Raw genomic sequence first — 27,931 nt, 5'->3', positions numbered from 1 at the left:
CTGTGCTTACATGTATTTAAAGGAAAAAGAAATTAATTCTACTAGCAGTCTTGCATCGGATGTCTTTGTTAATGTTATCTGTTTTTGGACCTCCTGAAGTGTGGACCACGTTTTGAACCTTTTTTTTAAGAAGGTTCTCACCAGCCTTAATGGGCATTTTAATCATATTTTGTATCCTTAAAAGTGTTAAAACGCACATTTAACACATTATCTTTGCTCCTCTTTCCCATATTTTGACCCACTTCTGTAGTGTATTTTTAATCCACCATCTTGGGGCTCTATAACCTTTCCAGTACGATATACTTGGCTAACTCCCAATTCAGCATCTCTTAAGCTGCTGGACACAAGCTGCTTCATAGTCTTTGAGAGGGAGGGCCACATACATTTGTGGTCTAGTCAGTAAGGGGCTGCTCCTGTCCCATTCAGACTGTTCACCCTCAAATATTTATGGACATAAATATGACACTACAGACACTAATTTCTTTACAGTGGTGCTGATAGGAACCAGGGGTAGGGATGCCTGCGGCACAAATATAGTCATTTTATTTTGTATCCAAACACCACCAGCGAACCTACACATCTTCTTTTTATATTGTTATATGTAATGTTGATCATGTTAAAATAGGCTAATCTGAATGTTTTCTTTTTGCTTTATTATGCCCTGCAAGTGTCTCTCCACCATGACTCAAGTTAAGAAAGTACATTGTAGACCAAAACTCTTTTTATGTCTCAGACAGTGCATTCATAACCATTTCATGTAAAAACTTTATGTCATGCAGCTTTTAGAGCTACTAAATGCTTCAGCTGTCTGGTTCCTGTCATTACCACAGAAAACAGTAAGTTTCTCTTGAACGGAGCATTTCACACCAAACCACTCTGAATTGCTTTAAACATTTAAACTTTAACTATGCAGATTTAAGAAATATAAGTGGGATTCCCCTGTAATGAGCTTTAATGGCTATTTATATGGCTATTTATATTCACAGAAGCTTCCTGTCTGGTGATGTGAAGCAGGCTAGTAGGTTTCAAAATGCAGCACATGATGCCACGTTCTAAAGAGATTTAATACAGATGTGAAACAAAATCATTGAAATCTACTATTCTGGAATGGGTAACAAAGCTGTTGCTAAGGCTATGGGTCTCCAGCGAAAGACATTGAGAGCCATTATCCACAAAAGGAGATAACTCCCAGGAGTGGCCAGCCTGCCAAAAGTTTCACCAAGAGCGCATAGACAACTCATCCAGGAGGTCACAAATGAATTGCTATATTCTGAAGAAAAATGGAAATATTCATGTTGGGTTAAAAGTCCATACAAAGTATGGTTGCAGATTTAAACCCTGATTTTAATACTGTCTTGTTTTTTGCTTGTCTTAATGTTTATACACCAGAGAAGTAGCTAAAACATGTTTTGTTATACTCTACCCCTGTATATGTATAATGAAACTATAACGTTGAATTGAATTGTTTTTTCAGTGCCGCCAGTTCAGGTAGATACTTCCAGACTACTCTGAAGCTCACAAAAGTTTTACGAGAGGACTTCTTCACCACTTTGACCAGTATAGCACTGAATTCTGCTGGGTTTGACAAGAGAACCACAACCATGTGTGGGTATTCTCTATTTCTTTTTCTTTCTCATTCCATTCCCTTTGCTTTTTTTTCCTTCTCTGTTTTTAAGTCAAAATTATTGGGAAAAAATGTGGTTGTTAATAACTCTTTTTTCCTGTTCAGGCAAATTGATTTTTTAGAAAAGTCGTGAAGAAAGAATGGCAGTGTGGTGTGTAGCATGGGATGTCTTCAGAATGCACTGAAGAGCACTCTATAAATGATTTACATATTTTGTTGTTATGTAGGTTAATTGTGATAATGCTTACCATGTGCTATTGCTGTTTAATGCATAAAATGACTGAAAGCTATTTGCAAATAAACAGCAATTAGTAAAAGGTATATGTTTCATATGTTTTATGAAGTTGACTTATTGATATTCATAACATTTTAAAAATGCAGAATACTTTCAATGTATGCTTTAGTATCATTTCAATCTGTTGTACTGTCGCGAAATGTTTAGCTTAGGGTCGTAAGATATGCTCACCGTAAATAAATGTAACATTCAGCCATGATAAATGGCACCGTATTGGTTGTAGGTTGATTGTGTTTATTTGGCAAATGTAAAATGAGCAAGGAATTATATTTTTAACAATATGAAGTTTTGTACAGAGAGCTAACTCAGTAAGTCAGGCTTTTTTTTCAATAAACCTGGCTAAGTTTCATCAATTTGGGCTCCACGAAAGAAGCTAATCTTAAGCCCCACCAAGCTAAAGTTGAGGCTTGAGTGATCAATTAGACATTCAGGCTACAGGCCGCGCCCTACGAGAGTTGCCTTGATTGCGCATGCGTGATGTGGTCTTGTTTAGAGACTCAAACCCGCGAGTTTCCAGTACTTTGTGAACAAAAATGCCAACAACCATTAATTAGCCGCCATTTGTGAATGTTTCTCCAAAACAACAGATAGTACTTAGTCAGGTGAGGAAAAAATGTAATTCACGGTGTTAAAGTCGTCTTTTTCTTAATTTACCTCTCTTTTTTCACTTTTCGGCACTGACTGAACGCAGTTTATATTATATCAGTTAAACTGGGCTGTGAACTGCAGGCTAAATGTCGTGTTAGCGAGGCTGGAGCTGTTTTCCACACAACTGAAACTTATTTATGAACCACAAACAGAGACTTTCATATAGACATGGTGACAGAATGAACCTGTGAACCTGTTTCTGTCGAAATTGTAGCCCAGCTCAGTACACAGTATTTTACTGTGCTCACTGTAAACCGTCAGATGATTCAAAACTCGGGAGTGTTCGATTCACTTCAGCAAGCTGTTCAAAATGTCCGCAGAGTCAGTAAAGTGAGTCGACTCAGCAAAGTGACTCGTTTGCTTATAACGAGTTCAGACCAGCCCATCGTTCCCTCCCCTCGTTATCACGCGCACTCGCGCTATGCAAATGTTGCCCCCCTCCTGTGGTGTGTTCTGCAGCATGTGTCTTTTCTCTTTCCTCACTTCTATCGACCAGTTGGCTCTCTGGACACTCTGGACAGCAGCAGGAGGACTGTGCAGCATGGCTCAGTGGAGGCTTACTCTCACACTTACAGCTCTTTACGTCTTCGTTTGGCGAGGTAAGTGAGAGAGAAAACCTACTGGATTCCTCTGCTTGACAGCACATTTGTAGTTTTAAAAACACAGCTGGAAAGTTTTGGCTGCGAGTGATGCCCAAAGTGAGCAACAGATATTACATTTGGAGTTGTGTATAGACTGCCGGTGATTCTAATGAGCATCCAGTTATATTACAAAGTAAAGCTCTTACTGTGTAACGGTTTGCAAATGTCTGATCACCTGTTGGTGAGATGTTGGCATTTCAGTTTCACGTTTGTTTGATGTGAGGTGGATGATTTTGAAGCAAAGTAAACTCACGTGCTTGATAGATTGGGACCCTTAAAGAAGTAAGGCTGCCAAGAAATATGAATGACTGAATTTATTACTGGGAAGCATAATTACTGTATTTTAGGGATTCACCGACATGGGAAGTGGGCCAATATCCAGTATTTTACATGTATGTATCTGCTGATGCCAATACAGATACCTGGTGAAGAAATGTAGAAATTGGGACTAAATCTACCTGGATCAGCATTATGGAGAAATGTAATGTATATTATATTACAACGTATATTTTATATATACAGTATCATACCATATCGGTTTGAAATATCACTCACATCTAAACATCTGTCCGTTGCTAGTAATTGTTTTTAAACAATTATCAGCCCATACTGATGTTATCCAGATGTCATTGTGTGTTCATAATTTATTCATATACATTGTGGAACATATTTACTTACATACAGCATGTAAACAAATGAGTATGTTTTCTGATTTGATATTTTTTTCTTTTTAATATCACATAAAGTGTAACATTAGAGAACATAGAACATAAAAAGGCGATGCTTCTCTAACAACCACTGTGCAACATAACAAATGTCCTGCATGACAGATGACGAGTGTATTTGGTGCATGTTTGTTGTCTGGACACATCTGAGTTTGAGTCAGGATGTGTGCAGTGAAATCAGTGACAGAACTGTCTTGCCTTGTTCCACACACCTCACAGACCACGAGACTGCGTCTAAATGGAGCCTTGCTTGTGAGGCTTGCTTTGATAATATCATGATCAACTGGGTTATTATCAAGATGTGGGAGAGAGAGAACACTTTTAAACTAGGTTTAATGAACATATACCCTGCTGACTGCTGAACTGCCCCAGGCTTGGTTGTGTTTGCCGTTTGTTAAACAAGCCCATTTATCATGTCATTCATCACAGGTTCTTTGTTAGGTGTTTTTGTAGCAGGGAAGGATGTTGAGTGACAGTGGCATCCTCAGCAGCATTGTTCCAATTTCAAGGTGTTTGATATTTTACGTCAGTGATGCCATTTCCTTTCGCTCCCTCTCCTCTTTTTCTAACTTCCTTATCCTTAATCCCCTGAATGTCCTGGTATGCTGAACCCTTGCTAAGTGCTTCTCCTTATTGTGCAGACCTCCTGTTTGAGCTCATGTTCCGCTTTTGTCTGTGGTCTCACACTTCTCTTAAGTTAATCACATGCCTTCTTTGGTTTTCTGCAATACTCCTTATCTAATTTGCCCTCCTTCTAAGGGTGGAGCTGTTTCAGTACAGTATCAAAAAAAATGAAAAATGAACATATGAAGCTTGAAATTTTAAACTATTGCCGATGCGCACCTCTACCCTCTACAAGGGTCTCTCATCTGATGTCTTTCATGGAAACCACTGTCAGAGATTAAAATTAGGCATTTGGATGCATCCTGTGTGTTTCTGTTTTGTGGATTTTATAAAATCTCTGTTTTGCACAAAGACAAGCTAATTTTTAGTGTTTCAAAATAAAAGTACATTTTCTGAGCCAAACCAATCTGTGTAGCACATACATGTAGTGTAGAATCAATACACATAGAATATCCAAAAACAAATTTATTGATTTTTGACCACAAAATTGTTCGTATAGAACTCGTATAGAACTTGAACAAACGTTGTTGCACCCCTACCACTTTTTGTTACATCATTTGAACACAGGAAGTTGGGGGCATGCCTTAATTTTTTATCTGCCCATTTTCAAAGTTAGCCTGAGGTTTTGGAGATCACTACATAGGGCAGGTCTACTCTTGTTGCGAAGAATGAATGAATGGTTTGAATGATTAAAATCATCTGAAATCACTGTTGTATCAAAACGTTGTATCTTTGTAACAGTAACTTTATAGGAGAAGCAAAAAAGTTCTTAACGTTAGTGAATGTAAAGAGCGTCTGATCCAGGTAGTTCTGGACCATTTCTGTCTGTTTAAACATCATGAAAAGTTCACATGACGTGAAAGGCAGCTGGCATTGTCAAATGTTTTAAAAACAGAAAAAACAGAAAAGTATGTTTCAAGCTTTTTATCACCATGACGGTATATGGGACCAATGGGCCCATGGTTACACTTCAAATTCATGGTGTCCTTCACTCAAAACTACGCCCATGGATGCTGACATTACACTGGTAGTGTCCCCAATCTTTTTTTACTTTTCATAAAGAAATATGGGGATGTGGTATCACTTTTTAATATCTAAATGACAGTGTAACTTCATGTCCTCTACAGTTGGTCTTGTTCGTTTAGCACACCATGTTTAAACAGTGATTGACAAGAAGACTCGTCCCAAGTATGCCACATGCTCAGCCCTCTGTCTCTCTGTAGTTGGAACTCATTCAAATGTCTAAACTAATGTCTGTGACAGAGGTTAGGTCATAACGTGCTGCTTGTTGCTATCTAGGCTACCTATAATAGGAAGCACATTTTATAGCTGCAGTATCTCTGAGCCTGTATCAGTCAAGTCTGGCTGGCTAAATGTGACATTGACTGTACAGCAAATAGAGAACAGAATCTTTAGGCAGTTGAGTTTTACCTTATGAGAGCAACATCGGTGCTTCTAACTCAGCCTAAACCTAATAAATTAACTTTCTACCTGTAGTTATCAGCAGCTGCCATATTTAACCCTTAGAAATCACAGTAAGTCGCCAGTGATAACAAAATCTATGACATATAATAATAATTTGCTATCAGTCACATCCCACACACAGCTCATTGAAACATGCAGGGAAATTATGTTGAAAATGATTATAAACTTTCAGTCCATTTTTGTTCAATAGTAGATGGAGAGATATTGCATTATGATTTGAATTAAGTTATTGTTGTGTATGCAGTCATACATACATCATCTAAACCGCTTATCCTTCTGGGTCGCGGTGGGGTGCTGGAGCCTATCCCAGCTGTCATTGGGCGAAAGGCGGGATACACCCTGGACAGGTCGCCAGTCTATCGCAGGGCAGACAGACAGACATACACATTCACACCTAGGGGCAATTTAGTGAGTCCGAATAGCTTAACTGCATGTTTTTGGACTGTGGGAGGAAACCAGAGCAGGTTCTCTGGTTTCCTCCCACAGGAAACCCACGCAGACACAGGGAGAACATGCAAACTCCACACAGAAACGACCCTGGTCGCCCGGCCGGGAATCGAACCCCGGCCATTCTCGCTGTGAGGCAACAGCACTACCCACTGCGCGAGTGTATGCAGTCATGTTTTGCAGTCATGTTTTGCAGAAAGTTAAAAACCTCTAACATTTTTGTAATTTCTTGACTAAACGTACAATCAGAAATGCAGATGTAGACACAGACTGTGAATCAGACATCAGCCTTATTTATGGCGTAACTCACTGTGTAATTAAATATGTAATAACATAATTACATTTGAATAGTACAGCAAAAGCACAGTAATAACTCTCAGTGTCTCAGGGTTAAAGGAGATAGTGTAGTGCTGTGTGTATGAACACATGCAGACCACTCCCAGAGCAATTTGAAATAGTCTCATTGCACAAAGACTCTGTGAATGGACTTGCTATTGTTTGTGTCTCCTAAAGGATGCCCCCACTTCCTGACTTATCAAAGGAGTAACACAGTGGGATCCCAGCAGTTTTTGCCACAAAGAGAAAATATGCCTTCCTCCATGACACCATCTAATTATGGGTGAATTGCCATCCCATACTACTGCAGTGTATCTGATATGGAGCATCCTTCCTCACGTCCCATTACAAAGCATTCTTACAAAGAGCTGTGGAACAACAGTAAACTGCTTTGTGGCTAATCTTCCTGGGAGATAAGGCATTGTAGATCTGGGCAGTGTATCAGCAGAACGCTACTTTAAACAGAAGTGATTATATTTCCCGTTGGCGGGAGAAAGAGTCTGGAATGTCTAAAAATATTTCAGCGTACAACTCTCCAAAAATGAGCATACTTACTAAGAAATAAAGATGCCAGAGAGAACCATAAAGGGTTCTTTAGGGCGATGCCATGGAATAAGGACTTTTTGTTTACCTTGAGAATCATACAATGAATTTTTGTTTAAAAAAGCGTTTTAAAATGAGATGTGCAAGTTTAAATTATCTCCACATAATGTAAAGGTTCTGTACTTATTAAGTTACTGTACAAGTCAAAAACAGCTTTATTTTTTTAAGTGTGCAGTTGGTTAATACTAGTAGATCTAGTAAAATAGCAGACATTAGTGAAAAGATTAGTCATTTTGTTTTGTCTGTTTTTTGCTAGGCCAGTGCTTTTCACTTTGTTTGGCTAAGTCAATTCATTTGATCTTACAGGCCTGAAATGATCATAAATTTTTAGCTCAGGATTAACTGCCACATAGATGATTGCAATTAACAACCTAATTGTCCTTTTTATGCAACTATTGAAGTACAAGCCAAATAGCTCATTAGCTATCTTGCTTCCTAACTGTTGATACTTAAATGCTATCAGTTGAGGAGCTCAAATAAACAAACATACTCACTGCTGTCCTCTAAAGGTGTTATCAACTGATGTTATCAAATACACAGACATTACTCACCGCTGTGTTATAGCACCAGGCAGAAGTCAGAGCTTTTGTTGTTTTTGTGTTTAAATAAGATTAAATAATTGCAATCAGTTTGAATATTTTTGATCAAGTGATTATATAATAATTTCTATAGGCCTATATGGACACCACATACTGAAAACAAACCAAAAATAATGAACTGAATATACCGTAAATGGCCCAATCGTGCCAGTATTGGATTGCCTTGACCTCAGCATATTTTTAAAGCTAGCAGTCAGAATGACTTAGGTGAAGTTTAATTAGTACTGGCTGTTCTTTTTAATAGACCCTCAGTGGCTGAGCTCTGAATTAGATGAATAGCAGCTGATCTTCGATTACTTTGCAATCATTGTGCATGGCTTTCTCTCAGTGCCCTGCTTCATGGCCTTTTGCCTCTTCAGTTTCCAAGGAAAAAGAGGGCCATGTGTAATGCCTAAATCTGCATTATTTTCCCCTTTGTATCAACATCCAACCTCATAACATGTCCATGTGACAGAAGAAAGAGACATTTGCCTGCTTTTGATATTGTACGTCTATCGGTATTGTATAAATATGTGTCTGGATAATTCATTGTTGTTAACATTAGCGTGACAGTATCCAGATCTCGGAAACACCCGGAAATGTGTTCTCTGATGAGTGAACTGCTGCGTGAACTAAAGGTTTATGTTAGTGGCTTTCTTAAAACCATTTTTTCACTATTTTTTTTACCTTTTTCCCCAGCAACATTCACCTACTAATCAGCTACCGAGATCCAAAAACCTCAAAAGCATTGCAAGGCAAAAAAGTGTGCAAAGATATAAGACTTTTGAGCATCTGTTAATTCCAGCGACATAGCAACATTCAGCACCAGCAGCTAAATTAATTACAGTTTTAGATGGCTCTATTTAGAATAGATTTATGACAAATAACTTCCTCACTCTTTGTCTTTTGAGCATCTGTTTTAAACGCAGTGAGGGGCTAATTTGTAGTAGACATATTTGGAGCTCTGTGTAGTGCTGTAAAAGCAGATATAGCTGCAGATGCCTATCAGAAATCTGCCAGCACTGTAATGGAACAGACTCTAAAAGGTACACTAAAACTCCAGATGAAGCTGACAAACTGGTGCCCGGATGTCCCTTCAGGAGATATGCTGATGGAGCGTTCATCTCAGTCATGGTGAAAGAGCTCCATTCTCATATACCATGCACTGCTCTATGGAGAACTGCGTGAGATGTAGTCATGCGTGACCTGGAAACTCTACACTCTACATCATTCATTCTGATCTTTTACAGAGGCCAGCTAGCAGCTGCCCACACCTGGCACGGCTCTCCCACAGCAGCAGCTGAAGCTCAACAACAGACACACCCCACGCTTCCCCTCACTTCTTCCGCTGACTATAGCTGTTTACCCCAGTTCTGTTGTCCATAATGCTCCATGCTGAGCTCTCTTCCTTCTTTTTTATTTAGATGCTGTTGCTGTCTTTTTCTGGCATGCACAGTGTTTGGTTGGCTACTAGCTCATGTCATGCCCAGGACTCATAGATGATCTAGAGGCAGAAAAGAGGGTGGCTGTAGGGTGATGGTGGATGCATGAACACTACAAGCCAAAAATTTGGACACACCTACTCATAGAAAAGGTTTTCTTTGTACTATTTCCCACATTTTAGAATGAATTTAAATAACAAAGCAATTAAATAGTTTATATGGAATTACTCCATTCAGAAATATTGGTCTTCTGTCAGGTAAGGCTTTTTAGACCCCCTCCCCCCAATCACAACACAACTGATTGGCTGACATGCATTAATGAGGACAGACATTTCACTAATTTGCTTTTAATGAGAAGCACATGGTAATTAGGATGATGCAAGGAATCCAACTCTAAATGTCACTTGTTTAGAGTCATCAGTTTATACAAAGGCATCAGTTTAAATATATATTTATCTTAGAAACAACTTTGAACTTTTGAAACTAAAAATGTCTGTAAGAAAAATAAACAACATACAATCGGATGTTTCCACACTTTTGGTATTGTTGTCATCATAAAGACATGCTTACTTAGATATACACTAATGTAAGTATGTAAGTACTATTCATGAATATATATATATATATAGATAGATAGATAGATAGATGCTTATATTGTGATGAAATTGTAAGTGATAAATGGTAGGGTTGCACCGATCCAATACTCTGTATCGGTATCAGCCCGATACTCACCAAAATCACTGGATCGGATATTGGAATGAAAAGCAAAGTATAATTCAATATGATCTGTTGGCCTAAACTATCGTGTAAATGCTTCACTAAACTTTGAGCGAGATGCGTCACAACTAGGGCTATTAACAAATATTCTAAATTGACTATATAATTGAATTGTTAAAAAAAAACAGACAGGCTCCTGAGGATGTGATTCGTGGAGGGAAACTGGAATTTGAGGAGCAACTGAACCTAATGCAGTGCACTTGTTGCATTGGTTTGCCCTCTAATGGACATAATGCGCAAAAATAGATATTCGAATGGTTTGAACTTATGTGTTCATCATTTTTGGCCAGTTTTGACAGCCTTAATCACAAGACAGATGAGCAGCATGTGTTACGTGAACAATAGCTTGAGCATGAGTGAGACCTGTCAGCAGCGTGGCCATCATGTCAGCTGTGTGGAGTTAGCAATGCAGTTAACTTGATATCAGGTGTGACAGAGTTTCAGTTGTGAGTGCCTTAAGATGCCATGTCTACCGTACTGTGTTCCGCTTATATTTCATTTTGAATGTTTGAACCCTGCTGCCCAGTCAAAAACGCTGCTACAAGTTGTGTGTGAAAAGGTTTCAATGAATCTGACTTCTGTAGAATTTTGTAAATGGCATACAATTTAAGTAATTGTTATCACAGCTTTGTATATTTATCACGTTGTGTTTTAGTTTAACGCAATCCTAGACCTCAGGGCCAACAAAATCATCTCAGTCAGCAATAAACAAATGTTCACGTCCAGTAGAAATAAATAAGTTTCAGTTCGGAGGGGTAACTCACTACTTCATACAAAATGAGCGTTGACCCACTTACAACATTCCCTTACAGAAGAGGCTCTGTGTTAGCACTGGTTGAAAGCCATGCAGCAGTCACCTGGCCTGAAAGGGAAATTCCTTGATGTTTGTGTTTTCCATCACTGCAGAACTAGCTAAACATGATTCTGAGACCCTGATAAAAGTTCAAGATCTACAAGGTTAATTACAACAGCATTCTCTGCAGTGACCATGAGTTAAAGTGTTTATATTTGGATCACAGCTGTGTCATATGCCTTTTATAGACAGGCGATGCAGTTGGCCTGACTTGGAGAATTTGAACAAAACAAATGTTAAAAAAATGCACGAGTACACTGAGGTTTATTTTTCAAATATGTGACGGTTCTGTGGCTGCGACATTCAGTAATCATGTTATTACTAAGCATAATGCCAAGGTGAAACAGCAGGGTTACAGTTAGCACGGCCAAGATACAGTTAGCCAGGATCGCTTGCACTAAAATTGAAACACCAGGGCTGTTTGAAATAGTCTACTTCATATAACTTACATACAGATTGTGCCCAAAAGTAGCAAGTAGTATGCAGTATGTGACCAACACAAATTTCCTCAGTACATCAAAGACACTAGGATGACATACTGCTCTGACCAAATATCCCAGTACACGGGTAGACCTGTCTTCGCAATATACTGCATCAAAAATGCAACTCGGTTAATGCAGGAGGACATAACCTACTGAGGTAACTGGATACTTGTAATAGCCCTGATTTATAATTTCTGTACATTAAAAATGGCAAAATGAAAGACATTTGTTCAAATGCTGCTGCAATGCTAAAGCCACACCAGCTTTCTCTATTTTGAGACTGGTTCGCTTACTTTGTCATTTTAATAAAGGGAGCTTACTGCATAGATAACATGGTTAAAACAGTAACTTAATAAAGTTGGTCTCAGCCGAGCAATCTGCTCAGCGTTCCCTTTTCAGGCTGCTGTGTGGAGTCACACTGCTTATTATTCAGTCAAACTAGCTCGTATTACCAACTCCGAATGTAATGAAAATGAAATGACTTGCAAATGAAACAAAATGTGTTTGAAAACCACACAGGTTTACCACAGATGAAGCTGACATTTTTAAAGTTTCTTTGTGTCTTTGGAGATGGGTAGAAAACCACGTCCTGCTGTCTGTCGCTGTATGGGTGTTCTTTAAAAGTCACAAAGGCACATCTCTTCACAAAATATAAATATATACATTGAAAAGCGGCTAAAAACGATTGCTAAGGGGGTGGATTTTAAAATCAGTCTGATTGGCACAGTGCCTGATGTTGGCAGGCTGTTTGCGCCCTTTCCCTGTAATACAGCGCATGTGTCATATACTGGATACTGTTCAGTGTACTACTGATGAAAATTAGCAGTATTCAGTGTATATACTGATGTATTATACATACACGGTATGCTATTTTGAACACAGCCCAGATGGCTGAAAACTCACCCTCCAGCCAGACCAAACAAGGGCAATTTAGTATGCATCAGTTTTTAAGCATGACCCTCACCAGTGCGATGACAAACACATTTGAAAAATTCCAACTACCTTTGATAAGCTTGGCTTCTGTGTTTCTGCAAAAATGATTTGCTACTAAGACACAAAACAGAGCCTAATTAAGCTTTCAGGCCAGACTCTTTTACATTTTAATGTTTCGCATTATTTAGGCCTTGATAATAATCAGAAAGGGGCAGCGGACCTCAGGCCTAGAAATATGAAAATATCAAGGGAACATAAACAGACAACATTCTTAAGAACTGACCAAAAACAGCATGTTTTTGTTTCATTGATTTTGTGAGGCCAACACATTTGCATACATCCTTCCATTCAACTTACAGCTGTTTAGCCCCACCTATGGATGAAGTGCAATACAGGACAGCCAACCAGAACAGACGTTAACTGAGGAACCCTTGAAATTTTTTCTCCAGTGACATTTTTGCTGTAGTGTAAAGGAAATGAGTGTTCAGCAAGGCAGTAAACCCGAACAGGTATCAGAATCACCTGTCCCTATGAGATAGCTATAGAAAAAAGGAAGATACATAGAGTCCTGTCTAGAGCACTACATAGGGAACTGATCAGGATTCACTGCCACTTCAGAAATGACCCCAGGCTTAACTCCTCTTCAGTATACTGTAGCTGTGTAACATTACAGGCAGCAGTGCAGTGGTGACAGTGTACAGCAGTTTGGTCTGTACAAAAGCAGCATGAATCTACAAGTCTGTTGGTAGCGGATGTACTATGATATCCTACACTGTGATATCCTCCTGAGTGTTTTGCCTTTAAAATGAACAAAACAGTATGTAAAACCCTGCCATTGAAATGTATAGGTTATAACGGATACTGTAGCTAATAATATCGGAAGCTGTGCTACGTAATATACCTAATTGTTACAGAGGATATATCTGCCCATAACCTCTGTTTCCTCAGTTATCCACTGATCCTGCTCGACAGAGCTTCCTCGTTGTTCACAACCATTTTTCAATGACACAATTCGTGGATGTTATACTATATGATCCCCATTGTTCTTTTTCCAGGTGTAAGTTGAACATAGTTCTGTGAACTTTCCCTGCACTCTCCTCAAATGGACAGCTGTTATTAGTATCTGCACATCAAGTCCCATTCTGCAGTATGTGTGTGTGTGTGTGTGTGTGTGTGGGCTCCTACAGCTCTGATCCCTGCTGCTGTTACAGTGTTTGATGTATCAGTAATGATAGTCTAAGATATGTTGAAAGGAATGCTTACTCAGCAAGACATTTTCTCTCAGAGAGCTTTTGTAGAGTGTGTCTCTTGGGGGCTCTATGCTTGCTCTCTCTCTCTCTCTCTCTCTCTCTCTCTCTCTCTCTCAAGTAGTATTTGGGCAGCATTTTCAAATAATTCTATTAGGCCTATAATGACATCTTTTACATCTTTTTTAACAGTGTGCAACATTTAAATGTCTTCTATTTTTGCAGTTTTTGTTTAAATACAGGTCAAAGTGGATTTGCAACTTGAATTTTTGGGGGGATTTTTGTTCCAACTTTTTTGAAATGAAGGAGTGTACCATTGTAACGTCATATCTAAACAACAAGTCTACAAACTCGCACTACTTGAGATATAGTTTGAGATCTGAGATGGATTTGTGAGAGAACAAATGCAGCAACCACAGCCAGTCATAAAGCTCTATTTATACCTCACTGTGGTAAACTCATTGAATATTAATTGCTTTATTTTAGAGCTAGAATATTATAGCATTGTCAGCAGAAACAGCTACTATGAGTAATTGAACCACACATTTACAGTAGCCTGAAAGGGCGCATCCCCTCAGAGCTGTCACTGTGTTTGGATTATGAACTTGGAAACCACATTGTTTAGATAATGACAGTGAGCAGTGTGTGCTATGATTTGCTGTATCATGCTGTTGCAGGCTCCTTGGAGGCAGTTAAAGAGCCTGGCTCAGCACTCTGTCTTGTGTTTCATAGTTTTGTGGTTAGTAACACAATTAATGTGCTTCTAAAACAGTGCTTGAGAGCTGGAGCTGAGGGTGAAAGTTTGAAATGAAAATACAGTTTGACATGAGTGATTGTCCTCACCAGCTGGACAGAGGACATTACCCTCGGAAACCTCACGCTCACTCATGATTATATGAACATGATTTGCTCAGCTATGTGTGCCCTTTCATGGATAGTGATATCATGTTCTGCATAGTGAGCCAAAGCAACAGAGTGAGAGTCGACTGGGAGTCGATCCCAAAAAGAATCTGTTTTCTGATTTCAGGCATCGTGAGTCGAGAGTCGATTCCAGAGCTTTGGACAGTGATGTTCAAGCTCACAGAGTGTGTCAAGGCATCCTTTAATGACAAACACATCAATTTTCTGGTAGTATTTTACTTTGGACAAATTGGAAATTAAGTCAAACGTAAAAATTGTACCAAAAAACATAGCTTGGAGTCAGACAATGTTGCCCGTACTGGAATATCTGCCCATTGTTAGTTGGCAAAGTTAACCTAGCTTGTGTTAGCTCTCCATATTGCTTTGCTAAGATCTAATATATCATGTAATTAAACCTGACATGTTGTGCCGCTGAGGAACAGCTGAGATGGGAGAATGTGAAGTTGATGAGTAATCATAACAGTATATTCTAAATGTTATTAATTGTTAGTTGTACAATTTAGTTGGCCATATTTTCTTGCCTAAATTTTGACTTTTGGAATCGAGAACCAAAAAATTGGTTATTAAAAATTGGTGTGGATCAATTCCCATCATTTGGAGTCAGAATCGGAGTTGACTATTGAATTGTTGGAATCTTAACAGCCCTAGGTGTATAGGAAAACATTTTATGGCATGTACAGTACTGTGCAAAGGCCAGAGACCACCCTACATTTATTTAATTTCTGATCAAAATGGCCATGAAGTACAAGTGGTTTTTGGAAGATATTTCTGAGCAGATTGGATATAAGCAAAATAAGTAAAAATAAAAAGTGTTTCCAAAACTGGATTAAAAAAAAATCAAAACCAAAACTGTGACAGTCAGATAAACAGTAGTAAACAGGCCCACACCCTTCATTTTTCTAGTATTTGTGTTCACTTAATACGTATTCACTGTGTTCACTTGTGTTCACTTAATACGTATGTGTGGTTTTATGTGCCGATTCATTTTTACATAACCATTTTCCAACTTAAAGACATATATATGTAAATGTATTTTCTGATTGTCTGCTTTGTGCTGTCAGTCGAAAAGCAGTCAGAGCTGGAAAAACACTCCTTATAACTTCAGCGGGAATGGACACAGCTGAATTGCTGTAGAAATGTAAACGTATTGGTTTTCGTGACTTCACAGAAACATTGACTTAAAATCAGGGTGTTTTGTAGCCTAATTTCTGTATGTGAACTGTGTAGACTGACAGGTACGTTTTGAAACTTGCATCAAACTCTTGTATTTCAAAAAAGCGAGAAAACCTCCAAATGTCATCTGTCATATGAGCCCTTCAGAGCTTTCATCTTTGAGAGAGAGGAGAAAATCAAGCTCCACTCTTCAGATCTGAAAAAATCCACAGGTGTTTCTGTCCATCCTTCCACTGTGAGAAAACAACTCTGTGCTATGAGTCTGAAAAAGAATGTGTAGTTGTCAAGAAGCCTTCAATGAGAAAAGGAAATAGATAAAAAACTGAACTTTATAGGTGTGCAAAATATCTCTGCAGATTTCTTTCAAAAAAAAATCCCAAAAAGGTTGTAATAAAGGCAAATCCTAAACATTTTGTTATAATATTTAGTTCTTGAGGCTTCTGTGTAATTTTCTGTTATGTTGACATTGTAAAATAAATAGCTTGAATGGCTGTTTTGAAGGTCTCTGACTTTTGCGGAGTACTGTATTTCAGTTAAGTATTTTGTTTCCTATGATATTGCACTTTGTATTTGTTAGGATGGAAGTGCCACTTTATAGAGTGTTGTGTGTGATGCAATAATACATTTTCTCCATTGCTGTAAAAACCTAGAATTAAAGCAGCATGTAAGACACTACCTAAGGGGGCACAGAGTGCATTTTCTCTGAATAGTTTGCTTTCACATCACATGATGTGTGTTGTCTGCAAGCAAGCTCATGACCAGATCCACAGAAATAGGCCTTGTCATGATGCTTGAGTGTTTAAAAAAAAAAGATGCCCCTTTTCTGCCCACTCATTATCCCATATTCTACATCAAAGTATACTTTTAATGCCTTGGCATAGGCATAAATTATGTAAGAACGCTTTCTTCTGCTGCTTGTTTGTGTACAAGTTGTTCCAGAAATCACAGAATTATTTTATTAAATTAGTGCAAGAGTTAGACCCAAGCGCATCTTTACTCAGACTAAAGCTTTATTGAAAACAATTTTTTTTTTTCGGTCAGTCAGGCATACAATTGAAAATAAAGATTGAAAATTAATTTTACCTTACTACATACTGTTGTCTTGCAGATGACCATCGAGATCTGCGGATCTGGATGTAACCAATAGACTAACCGTGAGATGGAAAGTTAAGCAGCATGAAATGCTTGAAAAATATCCTGTGGTGACAGTCCAATAATGAAGGCCTGAATACAAGCTGGCATGCAGTATTGAAGAACTGCTCCTATGTGTCGGTGGGCTTCATCACATGTTAGATTGCCCATCCTGCCCATTCCTCACAGCAAGGGACAGCTTCTTTAGAATTCATTGTTTGTGATGCACAGATATTAGTTCATTACCCTGGTATCCTTTTCAATGTATAGTATTCAGAAACCGTATTGTTTTTAAAGGCACAAACTGCCTAAACTCTAAAAGATTTCATCAGCCTTCAAATGGAACAGTTATTGGTAATAAAAATATTAAAAAAAAATAAATTCTTGCTGGTTTAGTTGAATGCATAATACATGCCAGGCATCCATAGCACCGCACCTCAGAGTGCAACAAACTGCACCCTTTTCCACATGGCCACTGAGGGTAAAAGAGCAAAGACGCCTGAGAAAAGACAGAGCATCATATTGTATCGAAATCTATCCCACTTTATCTTGTATCATGCTCTATTGTTGCGTCTTGGCTAACATATTAGCTTATGGCTATAGTGTTAGTTTAGAAAATCATAAAGCACAGCTTTGGTTTTAAATATTGTACTCTTATAATGTTGAATGCTGTAGTAAACTGAAAATGAAAACATTAATGTTCAGTTCAAATTTTCAGCCACTTTGCTGTATCGAAAAATGTAGCATCCACTGTATCCTCTCAAACCAAGCAATGAATTTTGAATCATTACACCCTGAATGGGAGCAGTTTCGATTATTGGACAGTAAGGAACATAATGTACATAAAGTAATGAACATACTTAAAATTATGGTTAATTATGAAACGTAAATATTATTATTTCGGTCAGCCCTGTTAAAGTAATTCAGAATTGTACCAAAATAGTGCTGAAATTTGAGATGGCATAATGAATCTAACAAATCATAACTGAACTGAATCATTGTTAGGGATTTACACCCCTAGTTACATCTCACAGTCCACTCATTGGAGAGCGGTTGAGTTGTTGGACGTGGATAAGTAATTTATGTTGCTCTCAACCTCTTGGCCTTTGCTCTAAGGACAGGATGACACAGACCATTTGCTTGTCCCTCCATGAGAAGATTGATGAACTGAGAGGATCTCCAGTGCAGACAGTGTGCCTAATCTGTGCAGGACTGATGCTTTCTGTCTCATACTCAAGTAAATCAGATGGACTCTTGAGGGGCTGGCGGCTGGTGTCCGAGCCTGAGTTATGCCTTTGCAGCTTGTGGGGATGGAGAGACATCAATAATAGTCATCTTATGAATGCTGAGATGCCAGGCATTCTTGGCTTGGAACTTTTCATCTCCCCATCTAGATTCCCTCCTGATTGTTCTGCGCTGGCCTCTGTCCTTCCTCTCTGGGTCCAGGCCATAAGTTTTGTTCTGCCTAGGCACTGAATGCCTCTGCAAATCCTACTGAATGGTTCTTTAAACAGCCACTTCTGCCTTTCATTCACTAATGTTTCCTCATTACTCCTTGTAACTCCATAATCCTTGTAGTGGTAGCTGACGTCCTCAGTGTACTGTTTTCTCCATTCAGCATCTTTCGTCAGCTTCGGTTTCTGTTGCTGACTTGCTGGAGTACTAGGGTTAGTTTGCTTTTCATTGAAACAGATTGTAGGCTAAACATAGTAAGACCTTAGATTCACACCTAAAGTACAAAACCTGTTATCTACTCCTTTAAAGAAAAGAAAACTTCAGTGAGATTCAAACATTAGTTCTGTATAAGTCAGAAGGAAGCCAGAGGACAGTGTTGCGTTCTGAGGAATTCCTTTGAAGCTTCAGCAAAATCTATTTGCATGAAGAAAGCGAGTAGGACAGTAAGAAGACTTGGGCATAAGTTGCTGTCTTATAGCAGCTGATGGAGTGGTCTTTGGGGAGCGGATGTTGACTGTAGAGGAGCAAGGCAGATTACTTAGCCTTCCGTCAGAAGTGGAGACTTCTTTCCAATCATTATGTGCTGCTTAATAATTGATGTTTCCTGAAACACCAGTCTATGCTGATTCTAGACATATAAGGAGCCTTTTAGCTAACATGGCCCTCAGAGCTTCTTCCTGAATGACTCCATTGCTTCAGAGAATGTCCACATACCAGCACCCAGCATGGAACTGACCAACAGTGAGATGTTTGTGCGCCAAAGAGCTTGAAGAGATTTGGCTTGTTTTGAAGTCTTAGGGAGTCTTATGAAGGAGCACCTATTTAGTGTATATGTGTGCTTCATTAAAATTCTGAGATTCTTATTCTTTGTTTAACGTGCCTTTAAAATACTTATTTGGCTTCTTGAACTAGATGACACTATTCTCTTGATTATAACGTGGCAAAATGTCAGTTATGTTTAGTTTTAGAGGATATACAAATAGTGTTTTCATGGCTAATAATATGCTGCATATCCTTTGTTTAAACACGGGCAAAGATTCAACATGGAAAAACGTCACATCCTAGTGAAACAATTGAAAGAATTTTATTGCAAATGCAACTGAAAGGTTTCAAACAATTATAGTTGTACAAGCATTATAGTTATGCAAATGCCATTGACAAAAACTATAGGAACTATACTTAAACTGAGATGACAAAAAACCTGCATGTTTTAAAAAAGCAACTTATTAAGGTGTAAGTGACGTGTTTTCCAGCAGGTTCTGGTATAAGTCTGATCTATCAGGCATCAGCTGTACTGTGGTTGTGTTATAATAAACTAGTTTGTCCACTGGAGACCCATTTCTCAAAAGCACATGAATCCTTGTTTGAATCGCTACCTCATTTTTTTTAGTACTGCCCTTAGTGACTGATTAACTGCAAAAACCTGACCAGCTCAAGAAGGAGTGTTGATTCATGGTGATGTTGTTTCCCCTGTAACAAGTAACAAATTTGTTATTTCTCTACTTGTTACTGCCTTTCTATCCCTTTGTTGCTGTAGCACTGTGAATGTCCCCACTGTGGGACTAATAAAGGATTATCTTATCTTAAATAAAACCATTGTAGACTGCGGTCTCCTCTTTTAGTCATTCAGTCCTCTATACTCAGTGTGGTTCCATTCTATCTTTCATCAAAGCATTCCATTTATGAGAATATCAGGATGTTTCACTCCCAGAACTTGCTCGTTTTTTTTACACCCATAGATTCCAGCGCCTTTAAAAGCTCTAGCACACATCACTGTGCCACTGTAGAAGCGTGGTTCCTTTGGCACACTCAGAGCTTTAAGACGCACAGCACAGAATCATGCCAGTGTCTGCTCCACCAAAAAAGGAGTGAGTTGCTCTCTTGTGCTTCATCATGTTGGCTGCAGCAATTGCTGCCAGAGCTGCTGGCTATCTTCAGAGCCAAGACCCCCTCTCTGTCAGCGAGAGATCTCCATCACATATCTCATACTTCTTAGGGCAAATCATGGGACTCTTCTTTGACATCATAATCGGCGTAGTACAAATATTGGCCCACTGGTTTGTTCCCATACTCCACTTCTGCAGTTATTTTTGCTTTTGCTTTTTTTTTAAACGTGGGAAATGGAATGGAAGGGAAATGGAGGAGCATGGGACAAGCCATGGGGGGAAAGCCCACAGAGACCACTGTTAAGTGCACATGAGTGGCCGTCCATCAGTTATGGTCACTGCGTCCTTTTTTTCAGTGCTTTTTGTGTGCAAGCTGTACATGAGAAGCTGACCGCATTCCACATGAAGTCAAAAGTCATTTACAGCTAAACATACCCCATTCAAACAAAGCAAAGCATGTGACAGCTTGCATTCTTCGTTTAAATCACTTGTCCTGATTCTCAGGCATCTTCATCCACATTAGAAGAGCTTGAAATTAGTCTTTCTGGTCAGTGAAGCTGTCTTGGGTAAGGGGACTTGTTCTACAACCAAACAGGTAAAATGCCTGACAGAGTGAGTGATTCTCTGAGTTAAGAAAAAGATGAATTTTCATTTAGGGTATATCTGCCTCAACTTACCAGATTCCAGAAAAAAGTTCACAAGTGGCCATCTTAGATTTTTGAAACCATATAAGCCTGTAACGACAACTGACATCACTCTACATAAACATTTATAAACACTTATAGGAGTTGTCTGTCATTAGGCTGCTTTTGTCAACTCTCATGTCAGGTCACAATTTTTTTCTGACTTATGGTTGTTATGACACTTTTGGGTGAAATGACAACTCATTATAACAGCTGACTGTGTGGCTTGGTGCATATCAATGACAATGTGATTTCACCTGACATAGGTGTTATGTCAACCTGATATCAGAGTTAGCAAATGCAACATTTACGACCAGTTACGCCTATTGAAATAAGTGTTTATAAATGTAGGTAACTTGTCATACAGAGCTTATGTAGGTGTCATGTAGCTTTACGAACACTGCTCTACAGTACAGTGTTACTGTTTTTTTAATCCTTTCATTTTAAAGCAACTCATAAAACCCTTTATATCTTGGACAATAGATAGGAGGCAAGCCTAAATGGGCATCGTGACATTGCTTGCTGAAAGAACTAAGCAAATCTGAGACAGTCAGGTGGGTATCTGTGATTTCACATGGATTGACCCAAGCTATTGTATGTTTCACCCACTTTTCCATTCCAGAGTCACCCCTATATGATTGGCCTGCACGGGACTGTAGGTCACTGATGCTTGTCTTATCCTTTACAGATGCCTGTGTCAGTAGTTTCTCACTGTGTACTGATTGTTCTGCTGCATTTAGGTGGAAAGGAAAAGTAACCCAAACTCCAGCCTCAGCCTTCAAAGGAAATCTTAAGGTCACACCAGCGATGAAGTCTTAACAGCATTTATGTTCCTTACGTTCCTCTAACACTAATTAGAAAAAACATATGCTGTATATATGTTTAGTCTAATGACTTAAGTGGTTCAGCCTATGCTATGCCCTGTCTTATAATCAAAAGTGCCTTGCCTTGTAATGCTTTTGGCCTTGATGCGCTGAACTAGCTCCCCCAGCTGCACTTATTATGCCTTTCCTCAGCTGCTGGAATAATTCAGTTTCCTGTCTGGACTGGAGGCCCATCTACACTTAAAGCTCATTAAAAAAGGCCATCAAATGAGAGGGGCCAAAGCAAGCAAGTTCATCAGTTTAGGGCATCAGTTTATGACGTCAGACTTCAGAAAACGCTCGTGTATGGTGAGCCCTGCTCCTCAGAGTAGAACTACTTTCTATTTGCTTTGGCCTTTGAGGCCTGCCAGAGGATTGTTTAGCGGGCTCAAGCGTGTAGAGATGTGTAGACGTGTATTTGGTAATGGGGTCAGACTTTGAATTTGTGACAGTAACATGCCTTTGATGTTAATAATGGTCAAGGTTTGTGGCACTGCTGGAGTCATAATTAAAGAGTCCCTTTACAGTTACTTGTATGTAAACCTTTTCTAAAGATTTGCTTATTTTTTCACAGATCCTCTGTGTTATTTCATTAAAATAATCTCAACAAAAGAAATACTTCACTAAGTCTTAGCAAGAATGTCTCAGGGTTTATAACAGCTTGATGGAATGTAGGATTATAGTCAATCAGGAATGCATTTAATATGTTGGTTTAATCCTCTCTTTGTTCTAAAAGAGGAGTTCTATTTATAGTACTTAAGTAGATGTATTTCCATCACCCTTCTGTATGCAGCTATTTCATGCTAATGTCAACCACACCTGACACAGTGTTATTCTTAGACTCTTAATGTCAGACATGGAGGGCATGGCAGTCTTGTATTGATGGCACATCCAAATGAAATTCATTTGCCATAGGAAATGAACTGGTTTTATTGCCATACGAATTATGCTTGTATCCTTTTGGGACTGATGAAGCCATCTGGCGGATGGATTTGGATTTGGGACAGATTTGCTGATAAATTGCGCTGGAGTTAGTCATGTGAATAAAGTAGAATAAATTCAATCTAGTATTGTTTTTGAGACTTTTTCTGTGACATACCTCGTCTAAACTAAACATTGTCATAGGCTGGATGTTACAGTTACAATCTAATTTTAATCAAACTCCCCATTAGCTGATGAGGTTTACCATAGCAGCAGTAACAGGGTTGACTCTTGAGGTCATGTTTAAGACATGAAGCACAGAAATGTTTCTTCATGCTGTCTCAAAACACAAGTCATCTCCCTTAGCAGCAGCCATCTTACATACCGTTGGTCAGTAGAGGCAGATAAACAACAAAAGATATGTTTGATTATCTCAAAGGGGTCTGCTATTTTTCATTTTATTGTAAACAGAAGCAATCACAGGAAATGGTAGCTTATCAAGCAGAGCTGTGGCATTCTCCCATGGTCTGTTCATGGTAGACTATGCCCTACTAGTACACTGGCATTCTTTAATATAATAAAATTATATCCATCATGAGAGAAGTTTAATAATAAGTTTAACTCTAGACAGTTATTTATGTACCATCCATCTAATGCTAGAAAAGCATACTAACAATTCATTTTTCGTGCATTACCTAGAATGTGAAATATTTACTGCATTGTATGAAACAATCACAAACAGGTGCAGAATCCCACCTCTGAACACTCCACTAACTGTGGATGTTTGTCTGGATTCTGTAAGGGCATGCTGAGAACGCTGCCTTTTTTGTGTGGGTCGTTTTGAAAGCGTGTAATCCGCAGAGTGGTGGAGTCACATCCTCAGGTCAAGCTGTGGAGCCTGAGGCACATTGTGCATGTTAAGAGTTAAGAGTTGCATGTCTGGGCGGTGGGGGTGCCTCTTTATTCCTTTGGCTGGGACAGTTCCAGTGGCCAGACATAATGGTCTACAAAGGAATTTATGCCCGAGTTTGAAATATTTGTCTGAGCGCAACAGTACCCGACTATTCACGCCTGTTTTGTTGGGTTCGGACATCAACGCTCAAAAATCTGTGTAGCTAGGGTCAGGGTCAGATTTCACCTTTAATGGATTTCGGCCTGCATTTTCCCAGCTTCAGTTCTTCCCTCTGCTTTATTCTTCCTCCCTGCTTTTATTACCTCAGTTAGTATTCTGGCACGCTGTAGTGACTCCTGTTCTTGGCACCATCATCCATGAACAACTATGTAATTTTTAGGCACACTATTGGGGGTGTAAATCTCTGACCTCACTTTAATTTGATTCGCATACTTAAGGAGATTGCACCATGAATAGAGATGGCATGATAGCACTTGTTCTTTTTTTGAAGCTGAGTGAAACCTTGAGTACTGAATGATACTAATCCATTGCGTTTTCTTTAAAAAATAATACGCTTTAAAATGAGCTATTTTATATCTCACTTGAGGTCTGTTAAACTACTTAAATGCTCTTCTTCCCACAGGAAGAAACATAAAGTTACAACAGAGCAGACAATGTGAATTACAGGATTGGAACAGATTCATTGGCCCAATACTGACACCCAATATTGAATTGGTCCCTAATCTAATCCTGAAATTTCAGATGTTACCATCATGTTATTAGATTATTTAAGAGTTATTTTTGAAAGTACACTGAATACACAAGTGTGAATGAACCATTTACGCAAAAGTGGACTACAGATTATAATAATTTTTTTTAGGGATTTTTATGGATTGTTAAATGTCAAAAACTGATGCAGTTGAATTGCCCCTTTAGATTATTGTAACAAGATTCTGATTTCTTTATAGCTGAATTGGCTGATGGCAGATTTTTGGCAATTTTTTATTAGCCTTTTTGTTTTTGAAACACCAAAGCTCACAATGTGTGGGCTAAATGAACACATAAAACACACTAGCACATTTCCAGTGCTTTCTATAAAGCCGCACCACAACATTATTTGCTTTTTAATGGGCCAAACTGGCATTTTACATTCTTAAATGAAAAATCAGTTGCCTATTTAAATAACATGAATTAAAGAAAGTGCTACATAGAAAGTAAAAGGTGACTGGCATTTACCAATAGTTATACATGATTATGCTACAATCTCTCATGTTATTTAAGTCATAAAACTGCAACGTAGATTGACAAAAATCGAACTAATAAGTTGGCTAATTGACTATTTTGTGTTTGGAGCAGAAATATAATGATTCTGATTGTGCACCTCTAATTTTTACGACTTTAGCAATGAGGATTGTCATTTTTAAATGGGGCTCCAGTAGTTGTTGGTCAGATTCAGGCAAAATTGGGTGCTGTGGGACGGACAGGCAGAATGTTCTTGGGTTACATTTGAGTTTGGATCAAAATTCCTGGCCCAATTAAATTTCTAATTCAGAGTTCAAAGACTAGAATGAGCGCATAACAGTAGAGCACTCGTGTAAGTGGAGCTCAGTGAGTGTGTGTGATCATGCTGAAGGCCAGAGACATCAGAGGGTTTCGGCTCGGGTCAGAGGTCATACTGAGCACTGGCGTCTGTTCAGTTTATGTCCCAGCAGAACCCACAGGTGCCAACAGCATAGAAAATGAACATTTATGAGAAACAGGCTTTGTCATAGTAAGATCTAAGCGCTTAAGTGTGTGTGGGTGCGTTTGCACCTGTGTCCTCTCTTCAGCAGTTGTTGCCATGGCGTGTGGTCAGGCCTTTGGGAGGCAGGCTGGGCAGGAGGTGCCAGATGCCTTCCACCATCAGAGTCAAAACCTCCTACCTTTACAGTCAACAGCTTCATGGAACTGAAGAGAATCCTGAGCTGCGGGAGGTGTAATTGGCTCACTGTGTATGCTTTATTGGGAGGGGCGAATGTCTGTGAGCTGTGGTTGCCATATCTATCATCAAAGCTGTTTGAAGGTGTCTGCCCTTCAAACCTCTGCAGAGAGGTACTCTTTAGTGTGTTTTAAATTGTATAGCATAGCCACTGGTCCTCTTTTCAAGATATTGTATTATTTGATTAAATATATGTATTGGAAAATTGGAATCACTGTTTTCAATAACATAAAACTGATGATGTCTTGCAGATACATCAGTATGTACAAAAGATAATGATTCCAAACAGTGGTGTCAAAATGAACACATTAATAATGCATTAACCTGATACATTTTTTTTTTAGTTTGACCCTCTAGTTGACCCATAGTTCGAACTTGAAGCCCAGATAATTGGACACTGTGGCGAAGACTCTGCAATCTGTTATCCTCTCATTTAAATTCAGCTTTTAAATATTTCCATTGAAAAAGTACAAAAAAAGTTTTCAGCTACTACCATTCTGTGTATTTGTTTGTCACTAAACTATGTCGACTTTTAGTTTGTAATTATCATTTACAAACAAAATACACAGCTCATGCCAGCAGTATCCATAATGGGAGGATGCCTAAAAATTGTAGAAATTAATTGCTGTTGAAGAACATAGTTTTGTAGATGATTCTATATTAATTGCAAAAGCTATGTAACATTGAGAATGAACTTAAAATAAAATCATCCAGATTTTTTCTTATTTGAAAACTGGTGACCAGTGACTGGTGTCTTGCTGGGCTAATAATAAGTTATAGACATTACTATAAATACATAATTATAATGTATTATTTAATAACATTTGCTATTTTTGCCATGCTGTAATTTCATTTTGTTCCCAAAATACTTTAAATTGTGAATGAACCATGGATTTACATTTTGATATCTAGTTTTTAACATTTCAGTCTACACTATATTAGTTATTATCGAATAACTATTGTATATTAGTTATTACTGAATAATTAACTGTGAATACTGGAGGTAATTCCAAACTTTTGAATGGTAACTTAGTAATGCAACAACAAAATATACACTCAGAGTTAGCCAGTGCTCAGAATTGCCAGCATAAGTAATGATTCTGCTCTCGGCCTCTTAACTGTAATTGGAGCTCATTAAGATGTTCAGTCTGGCTGCTGCTCAGATGTTGGCAAAAATCAGTAGTTATTCCGTCCGTTACCATGACTTCAGCTGGAGCACCCTGTAACTTTTTCCATCTAAATCTTTTTTTCCTCTCTTTTTTCTTTTTACCAGTTTCTTTAAATAGAATTAATCAAATGTCATTGACTTTTGTACAACATTAAAGGCAGTTTTGGAAAGATTTGACTGATGACATAAACAGTGAACATTTAACAAGTAAGCTGTAAAAAACAGCTTCTATTCTGTGCATCATCATACTGGCTCTCTGGCAGCCACGCAGCCACGTGGGGTTCCATGAATGACTGCACTTTCTAACTCTGCAAGCCAGCACCACATTACCAGCTGTTGCCAATTAAGCTCCTTTGCCCTCTCTGCTTCAGCCAGTACAGAAGGAATAAGAGGTCTGCTCTCTTGCTTTCTGCACAAAGCACTATGCAGCCTTTCTCTCTGCAGAGCGAGTTTTGGGGTTAAACGTTCAGAAGGAAAAGGTCTGCAGCACTTGCGTCACTCTTGTGTTATGGCAGCTTTAAGTGGCGGAGGCATGAAAAGGGCCTTTATTCACACTTCAGTGTATTTTATATGCAAGGCCTTAGACACAGTTAAAAATATACTTTTGGACATTTTCAAATGTCTTTTTTTCCACTTTTATCCCCAATTTAGCCATCGCCAAAACAGCTGTAGGATGTCTCTTGTCGTATAGTGACTGTTAGTGCTTTTATAGTGAGTGCGCTGTCAGAGAGAATTGATTTGGCACAGAGAAGGCCTGTGTAATGCATGAATTAGTGTGCATTCAGAGCCTTTTGCTCAGGTGCGCTCTGTAGGAATGCTCAGTGCTGCCTTGTCAATATGTGTCTCCTCACTGGAGGTAGAGAAGGTCTGATAGCAACAACAAAGTGAGTCAGTCCTGAGCTATCGTCACTAATGCACAGGAAATGCTTTTGTTGGGAAAAACTAATCGAATTTCTGTAATGGGAATGCATCCTTCATGCTCACTTTCCCTCGTGCAGCACCAGCCAAAGCACGTGGAGGGGTGAAGAGCTGCATGTTCATTGCTGACTTTGTGGACTACAGCAGTAATATGACTACAATAAGAACTTCAGAGTGTCTCAATTAAGGATACGTGACATGG

General features: G+C 38.8%; 1 protein-coding gene across 2 annotated transcripts in view; it reads left to right on the top strand.

The window, feature by feature from the left end:
* Window positions 1-3,015: 3,015 nt before the first annotated feature.
* Window positions 3,016-27,931, top strand: part of mcamb (melanoma cell adhesion molecule b) — a 47,415-nt gene continuing 22,499 nt past the window's right edge. For both annotated transcript variants that reach the window (XM_036560912.1, XM_036560911.1), the window contains exon 1: window positions 3,016-3,166. In XM_036560912.1, coding sequence (XP_036416805.1) covers window positions 3,028-3,166 — 139 coding nt within the window. In that variant the 5' untranslated portion in view covers window positions 3,016-3,027. The remainder of the gene's footprint in view (window positions 3,167-27,931) is intronic.

The sequence above is a fragment of the Colossoma macropomum genome, unplaced genomic scaffold (genome assembly GCF_904425465.1).
Source record: "Colossoma macropomum unplaced genomic scaffold, Colossoma_macropomum, whole genome shotgun sequence".
In the NCBI taxonomy this organism is placed as follows: Eukaryota; Metazoa; Chordata; class Actinopteri; order Characiformes; family Serrasalmidae; genus Colossoma; species Colossoma macropomum.
Note: the sequence above shows the minus strand (reverse complement) of the source record. Positions and strands in the feature narration are given on the sequence as shown.